The sequence below is a fragment of the Aplidium turbinatum genome, chromosome 4, assembly GCF_918807975.1.
Source record: "Aplidium turbinatum chromosome 4, kaAplTurb1.1, whole genome shotgun sequence".
Classification (NCBI taxonomy): Eukaryota; Metazoa; Chordata; class Ascidiacea; order Aplousobranchia; family Polyclinidae; genus Aplidium; species Aplidium turbinatum.
Genome location: NC_137475.1, coordinates 37,300,172 through 37,309,770, shown reverse-complemented (window position 1 = coordinate 37,309,770; position 9,599 = coordinate 37,300,172). Strand labels below are relative to the sequence as shown.

Sequence of the window (9,599 nt, the reverse complement as noted above, 5' to 3'; positions counted from 1 at the left end):
CACCCTCGGGATGGGGTCAGGACTGTCATAATGCATTAAGCGTTATGTACCCATGGGTTAGTAACGCAAACCGTTGCAGGTTGCGTCGTAGAGATGGAGATTCGGAAAAAATGACGTCGTACAGTATTCGAATGACCCCAAAGTTGCTCACTTGTTGCTAAAAGTGAAAAGCTTATGGGGGTTATAAGCCTCAAGGACTTGACCCCCATAAGCTTTTCACTTTTAGCTTATGACCCCCATAAGCTTTTCACTTTTAGCAATCAACTACAGAAAATAAGCGATTTATAAATTCAGGATTTTAATGGCACGGACATAAACTAGATTGTGAAAGCAGTGTTTCCAGCAATTGTATAAAAATGGAGCAGTCGACACAACTCAAGTTGAGCAGTTCTGCGATACTGCAAATAGCTGTAAACAAAATATTCACATACTAAAATCCTCATAAAACACCACAGGTTGCGAGTACGACAACAACAACCGTCGCACAAGCCGTGAAGAGAAGCATCCCAATCCACGATATTGTGCGCGAGATGTACGAGTATTTTGCACGTAATTTCAAGCTTTTAGTTGATGTTGCCTGCAAATACAGTTGATGCAACTTAGGTCATTATCGCAGTACCGACATAATACGTTTACTATATAATTTGAAAGCTTGCCTGGGTTGTGATGACAATTATGAAATTAACTGGTTTTATAATGCTCCTTCAAGAAGTCTCTGCGTTGTTCAACAGATAGAACAATGCTATTTGGAGGCAATTATTCAGTATTTATGATTGGGTCCCTCAACCCGGCAGCTCCCACCAATAAAAATAAAATTTGAGGACTTTTGCGTTGGAAAAATGCAATCCAACGAACACAGAATGCTAAGTTACAACTATTGCAACATTGGGCAATAAAAAATCAATGGAATTTTGTTTTTCACAAATACCATATTCATTCTGCCAAGTTGACATGTTCCTCCAAAATCTACGTTGCATATGAGGAGATGTATAATGGGAGACATCGGGCACTGCGGGGTTACTGCAGGCCTACCGGTAACTCAATAAAGTTAGTAATTTTTGCACGGGGGCCCCTCCAATCTAAAAGTGGCCCGGGCCCCCCATCAGCTAAATCCGGCCCCGATGAGATCTTTAGGCCCAAATCAAGACACTTGTAAAAAAACGCACTAGGCTATATCCAAAGAATACGTGGTGGTGTCCTCAAGTTTCTGGGCCCCTAAAATTATCCTAGGGCCAACGCTTTTGATTACAAGACACGCAGCTTATCTGAATCGTCTATATCAAGCATTGTTGTGAGTTTGGCAGCAAATTTTTTCTTCCTTTATCTTGATAGAAATAACACAAAACCAACCTTTTTAGCGTAATAAATTGAAACGAATCCTGCAACGATAGGAACAAATCCAAGTAACATCCAACAACAAAGTGTTGAGAAGATTGCCAACCTCAGGTCAGTGACGCACACTGGATCGCAGATGATGCAAAAGTCTTTTGGTGACGGTGGAAGCTTCTAAAAAAATGGAGCAAAAATAATGTCGAAGACGCATCTTGTCAGAGGCAGAGAGGCTGTTGTGTGTTGTAGGCTATCATATATGACACCACCTTTGAACTTTTTTGATGATCCCGTCTGGCTCAGACCAATGCGTAAACATTAGGTTAAAGTTCTCACAACCACTTCTAAAAGGGTCATATGACATTTTCACAGCATAAGGGCTATCACTTGGTCTCAAACTTTACCATAGATTTTATTAATTAGGCTAACAGTTAGAATTTCTCTTTCCTTCGCACTGATAGTTGGAGTGGGCCTATACTTCCAGGCTAGTTATGTGATATTATAAAAACAACCAACTAAAAATTGTGATGGAACTCTAAACTCACAAAATATAAGCTGAAATATTTGTAATTCTCTGTCTATAGTAATTCATTGAAAATGAGTGTAGGTTGGAACGACATTTATCGAAACGAGCTTTTGCTGAATGAGGTAAGCCGTAAACTGTTTGTAGTTAGGTTAACAGAACAAGCGGAAACTGTAGAACATAAACTACTGTAAAATTAAAGACATAAACAGTACAAATTTTTGCAAAAATAAAGAAAAGTTAGATTTTTTCTCGGCTTTAAGGGCACGTGACCAGGCCCGGATTAAGGTCAAATGGGGCCCCTGTGCTAATGAATTTTATGGGGGCCCTTACCAGCTTACGTGGAGCGTAATGGAAGTAAGCTGGTTTCGCTTGCAGAGGAAACCGAGCCTTGCTTAGGAAGTTAGATAACTTTGAAATAGCACGTGATCGATGATTAAATAAGCATGTGCAAATTAAGTCAACAATGTTTACGTTATAATGGATGCAAAATCACACACATTAAATCAACGAAACCGTGCAAGGGAAAACATTGTAGCAAGGGACCACTGTTAGTACTGTACACTACACTGCAAAGTGCAATGTAAGATTATTCTGAATTTTTATTCTAAACTGCTCTTTCATTCACTACGAACTACCAATAGGATTTAGAAAACTAACATGAAATTCAGTCGAACGACTTTTTTCTGGCTATTGATAAATATGTTACTTTTTTTAGACAGAGGGACCCCACTTTTCTTAATTTTTTTTCTTGAAAATTTTTTTCAGGAAAAATTTGTTATTATATTTTATTCATTTTTAGGAAAAGTGGGGCCCTTTGTCTGCGGGGCCCCTGTGCTCTAACACACCCTAGCACAATGGTTAATCCAGGCCTGCACGTGACCATGGCCAAGCGTTGTTGTCTGCAAATTATTCCATTCACGAGTTGACGCTGGCAAGTCATTCTATCCAGTAGAATGGCTCAAGCGGAACAGGCTTTCCAAAAAACTTTTTCCAAAAATGTAGGCTATACAAGACTTGTATAGGTAGGCTATACAGTACTTTTTCCAAAAATGTACTATACACTTAATGTATAGCCCATAGGCGTAGCCAGGGGGGGTGGGGGCGAAAGGGGCCATGGCCCCTCCAAATAATCAAAGTTTGGATTCCGAAGTTGACCTCTTTGTTGAAAATACAATAAAATTTGTAGAAATTTATAACGTTTTCCAAGACATCTGGCTATTAATACCCCCAAGGACTTGTTTTGGACACACAGAAAGACACCAATAAATTTTGCAAATCGTAAATCGCGCAAAATTTACGCGATTTACGTATCTGTTAACTAATTTGTGGAAGCAATTTCAGAATGGCTTGCTCTGTTGGGTTTTTGTGTAGTTAATGAGTTTTTGTGTAGCTGAGTTTTTGGTGTTCTCTAATTTTAGCTGCAGTTTTTGCCCGTTTGTGTGTAAGAGTTATCTTTAATAAGTTGTTATAAACTACATAACAAAACCTTATTGTAAGGTTTAACAAACTAAGAATGCGAAGAAACTATAAGAAACAAATCAATAGTTAATACAACTCTAAATGTACTGTTCTAAACACAAGAGCCACTACCTCAAACATCCGCTACCTTACACCAACTATGCATTGTGAAATGAAAGAACTTTAAGAACAGAAACAAGTATTTGCAGTGCGCCGCCGCCTTGAGGTGAATGCGGGCACCAAACTAAAACGTCATACGTAACAACAAAAGAGATTTCACAACATTCTTCCCCCCTTGTTATGAATTAACATAGTATCGGTTCATAGAATAGTTCTTAATGCGACAATGTTTTTCTATGAACTTTGAAACCAATCGGGTTTGCGTCGTTCTCTGCTGGAGCGGCGCAGTTCCACCATACTGTCTGGGGTTGAACACTTTTTAGGAGATTGAAGTTCTAAGTTACTGTTTTTATCTGGTGAGGATGATTGTATAGGTGAGTTGTCGAAATGTTCGCTGTCAACCACGACCTCCTCCGATACGTCTTCAGGAGCAACACAGTTTTCATACAGTTTCTGTTCATTTCCAGCAGCAGCAGGAGCAATGTCTCTTAGAGAAACTGTGGCTTCTCTGCCTGTTTGAAATCGAACTTGAGCGTAGTTAGGCGTTGCATGGATCAACTCGACTTCTTCAACTATGGGGTCATTTTTGCTGGACCTCACATGACGTCGCAACAAAACTGGGCCGGGTTGACTGAGCCACGTGGGGAAAGCCGTACCAGTGGACGATCGGCGTTGAAAGTTGAACATGCGCTCGTGAGGTGTACAATTTGTGGATGTACATAATAATGAACGTACAGAATGAAGAGCGTCTGGGAGAATTTGATGCCAATGTTTTATGGAGAGTTCTCGAGATTTCAATGCGAGTTTTACTGCATTCCATATGATACCGTTGTATCTCTCGCACTGACCGTTGCCACGAGGGTTGTATATTGACGTGTTGCTAGTTGAAACTCCTCGATCGTTCAGATATTTTACTAAATCTGCAGATAGAAAATTTTTGCCTTGGTCCGAGTGGATATAGGATGGTAAACCAAAGATAGTGAACAATTGATTTAAACACTGAATTACAGTTCTAGCTTCCATGTTAGGACATGCAAAGGCAAAGGGAAACCGAGAAAATTCGTCAACGACTGTCAGCATATAGTTGTTTTTAGAGCACGACGGCAGAGGTCCTTTAAAGTCGATATTTAGCCGTTCAAACGGCTGTGTTGCTTTTATCATGTGTGCTTGCATGGGTTTATAAAACTTAGGTTTAAGCTCGGCGCAGACGCGGCAGTTAGCGATTGTTTGTCGTATTTCCGACAAAGAAAACGGCAAGTTTTTAGTTTTCACAAAGTGATTGAGCCGAGTCACTCCTGGGTGACAAAGAGACGCATGTATTTCACTCAGTGCTCCACCAGTTAAGCTTGCGCAATAAGCTCTAGAAAGAGTGTCCGCAGCAGCATTATACTTTCCCGCACGGTAAATTATGTCGTAATCGTACTCAGCAAGTTCCATGCGCCATCTCAAGACTTTGCTATTCTTGATCTTGCTATGCTTTTTGTTGTCGTACATAAAGGCTACAGATTTTTGATCTGTAATTAAGTTAAAATGGCGGCCCTGCAGAAAATGACTCCAGTGTCTGATGGCGTCTATAATGGCGGTTGCCTCCTTTTCCACACTGGAATGCCGAATTTCACTACGATTCAATGTTCGTGAATAAAATGCAACAGGTCGTTTGTCTTGATTTAACGTTGCTGAAATCGCTATATCCGACGCATCCGTCTCGATAGTAAAAGGTGCATTTTCGTCCATAACCGCCAACGTGACCTTTGCCAACTTTTCTTTGAGAAGCATAAATGCTTGCACAGCAGTTGAAGACAACGGGAATACTTTAGTGTCTACAAGAGGTTTTATAGTATCAGAAAATTGAGGTACCCACTGTGCATAATATGCGAACATACCCATTGCTCTTTTCAAAGACTTGGTGTTGTGGGGAGCTGGAAGTTCAAGGAGTGGCTTCACTCTGTCCGGATCAGGTTGTAAAGTTCCTTTTGAAATGCGGTATCCTAAAAGGTCTATAGTATCTGTGGAATACGAGCATTTATTTTCATTAAAAGTAACATTGTGTTGTTTTGCTACATCGAGGAACTTTTGTAAGTTTCTGTCGTGCTCTTCTTGCGTTTTTCCTCCCACCGTAACATTGTCGAGGTACGCAAACGTTCCTTTGCAATCGTTCTTTGTAATAATGTCATTGATGATTCGCTGAAAGCAAGGGACTGCATTTTTCAAACCGAAAGGCATTCTTGTAAATTGGAAGAGTTGACCGTCTGCTTCAAAAGCAGTATAATCCCTATCGGCTGCTGGCAAATCTATTTGGTGATATGCGCTTTTCAAGTCCAACGTTGAATAGATGTCATACTGTGAAACTTGATTTATGATATCCTGCATCCGAGGTAAAGGGTATCCGTCTAACTGAGTAAATTTGTTAATCGTTTGGCTATAGTCAACACATAATCGTTTCTTTTGGTTTGGATTGTTTGCTACCACGATTTGGGCTCTCCATGAAGAAAAACTTGGCTCTATAATTCCTTCTTCCAGGAGGCGTGTAATTTCTTGTTTAATGAAAGCACGGTCGGAGGTGGAATATCTTCTTGACTTTGTGATTACTGGATGGCAATCAGAAGACAAATGTTCAAATAGCATCGGCTGTGACAAGGTTTTCAGTGGTTGCAAGGCCCCAAGATCTAGGGCTGGTTCAACGCCTCCAAAATGGATGTTGACGCTTGCATGCTGTTGCATGAAATCCTGACCCAACACAACATCTGTCAACAGTCCTGGTAGTACGGACAATAACACGCCTTCGTATGTTCTTCCTACTAACTCGATTGAAGAACTACATGTTCCCAGGCTATTAGAAGTGAAACCTTTTACAGCAAGACCAACACAATTCGATTGTTCAAAAATCTTTAGTTTTAACCGCTTTGCAATGTTTTCACTTACATGACTGTTGGTGGATCCAGTATCCAAAAGAGCATTGACAGGTGTACCATTTAGCTTGATGCGAAGTATAGTTTTGTTGTCAAGTTTGAGACCGGAAGAAATTCCCATGACTTTAGAACCTAGCAATGCTGCTGAAGTACTTTCGGTGTCAGGGATCTTAGAGCGACACATTTTTGCAAAGTGCCCTTTTTTGGCGCATTTAAAGCACGTAACATCTTTGGCAGGACAGTTTCGGCGCGCATGCTTCTTGTTTCCGCAGAAAAAGCACTTCATGACGGCCACTGCTGTTGCAATGTCGCTACCAATACTCATCTCGCTGTTATTAGTTGTAGACTTTCCAGTTGCGGTAGAACGAGCATGAGGATTGCTTACAATTGATGCTGTTGATTGAAGACTACTGTCGATTTGCTCGGCGTTCTTACGAGCACTTTCTAAGGCTCGCGCCTTGTCAAACAAATGTTGCAGCTCCAGGTTTTCGCCCTCGAGTAGTCTTTGACGAATCGAAGTCGAGTATATTCCCGCGATGAAAGCATCTCGTATCGCTGCCTGTCTATACTGAATTGCTGTGACTGCCTGAAAGTTGCAGTCATTGCTCAGACGTCTTAAATGTTGCATGAACTCTTCCAACGATTGTCCTATCTGTTGTTTGCAGGTTGCAAGCGAATACCGAGCAAACACTTCGTTCGACGGCTTGACATAGGTATTCCGTAGCAGTGCGATAGCGTCAGTATAACTTTCAGCTTCACTGATAATTTCAAATACGGAAGCATCAACATGGTTGATTAGTACGCTTAGTTTATCTTCTTCTGATATTTCGCCAAGGCTGCGTATGTAGCTAGTGAATGTCCGGTTCCAGTGGTGCCACTTCTTTCGAGACTCTACTAGATCAGGATCTGCGTCGAACTTTTCAGGTCTAAGACACTTGTCCATTACTTTTGAATATTTAGTTTGTTAAAATGTTATAAACTACATAACAAAACCTTATTGTAAGGTTTAACAAACTAAGAATGCGAAGAAACTATAAGAAACAAATCAATAGTTAATACAACTCTAAATGTACTGTTCTAAACACAAGAGCCACTACCTCAAACATCCGCTACCTTACACCAACTATGCATTGTGAAATGAAAGAACTTTAAGAACAGAAACAAGTATTTGCAGTGCGCCGCCGCCTTGAGGTGAATGCGGGCACCAAACTAAAACGTCATACGTAACAACAAAAGAGATTTCACAACATAAGTTAATAGCTGTTTATCTGCTAATAAATTTCATACAAATATTACCCCAAAAAGTGTTTCCAGAAAGCGCTATAATCCATTATTTGAGTGTAATTTTGCAAAAAAATTTCCGGGGGAGCATGCCACCGGACCCCCTAGAATACGCGTCCCTTCGGCACGCTCTACCTCCACCCCCACCACTTTTTTTGCTTCCCTTGCTCAACCCACCAGGATACGCCATTATACATCAGGTGGCGATGGCTTAAATCAAACACTTTGTCGTTTTTTTTAATTCATTAAATATTTGGCCTCCCCAATTTTTTTTTCTGGCTACGCCACTGGATCCGCAGTGTAGACTACGTCGCTTCTATGATCGGAAGAAGGCGATTGTAGCAAGCACACCGACACGTACTTAACAGGCACAAAAACTGAGCCTGACTATATCAGCGCTCGTGCAGTCGGACGAAAAATGTAGTTTAGGACACATTCGACTTGTCCAAGGGATTAACTTTAGAGATAGTCAAATGTTAATACTATGATGGAAATGACGATATTGTCAGGTTTATGACCAAATTTTCAAAAAGCTGAATGTTGGCTATAACTGTAAGTTATAGGAATTTTGCCCCGAAAAAAAAAACGATTGCTTCAATATTTTGTAGGCCGCCGTAGCAAAAATTTAGGCCTCATTATTTGGGATTTAAAAAATGTGGAAATGACGATCGTAGGTTAATGTTTTGCAAAAATTTTCCAAATTACCTGGACGATTAATTCTGTTGGAACTTTCTTTTTCTTTGAGGTGACTGTTGTAACCAAAGGATTCTTTTGGTCGTCTGCTTTACCTTCCTCTGCTCTTTTAATGGTGTATTCTTTATCCATTTTGCCTTGTCATAAATCACTCAAAATGCTTCAAACTAAAAAATAACTGTAAATTATTTACAATCCACATTTAGTAGGCTACAGTTTGAGTAGGAATTAGAAATCTTACAATTGACCTACCGCTACCAGTGAGTTAAATATTAAAGCTTTTCCAGTTGTATTTTCAATATGTTTTTTGCAGGAAAATGAAGAACTTAGCAGGAAGCGCAACTTCCGCCATCTTAGTTCTGACAGTATAGGGTGCGTTGTAGAAAAGTGTTGCCAGAGTTTTGTAAATTTCTAGACAAAAAGGCTAGTTTTAATTACCTTGTTTAAAAGTCAGCTAATGCTTTTCAGTCTAGCTTCGACTAAAATTTGCAAAAACTTTAGGCCTTTAAATTAATTTAAAGTGATCTATTGTCAACTCATTATTCAGCTCTAGCCTAAGCCTGGATACTATAGCCTAAGCCAAATTGAATTGATACGAAAAAAATAATTTATTAAAATAGCCTAATGGTGATGATAAATTAAGACCATAAGAAATGAAATAAAAATTGCATTTATTACTTGAGTGATCCAGTAATTCCACTTTTTAGATAAACTGATGATATTGCAATAAACAATAAAACAATAAACTGAACTGAAACTGCACAAAAGTAGTTTATTTTGCAAAATTATATTTTCTTAGGCTGTAAAAGTGTAGCCTATATTGTCTTTGCTTTGAACAACTTAAAATTATAAGCACCAGCCCAAGATTTCTGAAACTATAGGTAGCGACCCCAAACAGGGTCGCAAATCATAAGCTTAGGGTTGACAAATAAAGCAAAAATGGGCCTACACTTGGTATTTTACACTGTAAACTGCCAATCAAGAGATCGCATAGAAAATTAGGCTGTCTTCTGAAAAGGATCACAAAATAACAAAGTTTGAGAAACTCTGCCTAGCTTATTGTTATGATGAGCTGATAAATTAACGTTAATTTTATTTTTGTTCTTTGTAAATTGAATAAACAAAGAAGTCTTAAGTTACATTTTCAATAAGTCAAGATTCAAGAATAGCACAGGATGCTGAAAATACACATGGCAACGGTGTTACTCAACGCATCCTATTCTAGTGGGTAGTTTCGCATCTCGCAGGTTAAACTTAGGTACCGCTAGCCCAAAATGATGACT

General features: G+C 39.5%; 1 protein-coding gene across 1 annotated transcript; it reads right to left on the bottom strand.

Annotated features, from left to right (window-relative positions):
• Positions 1-221: 221 nt before the first annotated feature.
• LOC145769633 (uncharacterized) lies at positions 222-9,093 on the bottom strand. Its single transcript, XM_082581306.1, has 4 exons — positions 8,995-9,093; positions 8,329-8,483; positions 1,351-1,506; positions 222-577 (listed from the first exon to the last, which is right to left on the bottom strand). Exons 2-4 carry the CDS (start codon positions 8,446-8,448, stop codon positions 440-442), a joined length of 414 nt encoding a protein of 137 aa, XP_082437432.1. The 5' UTR covers positions 8,449-8,483; positions 8,995-9,093; the 3' UTR covers positions 222-439.
• Positions 9,094-9,599: the final 506 nt, after the last annotated feature.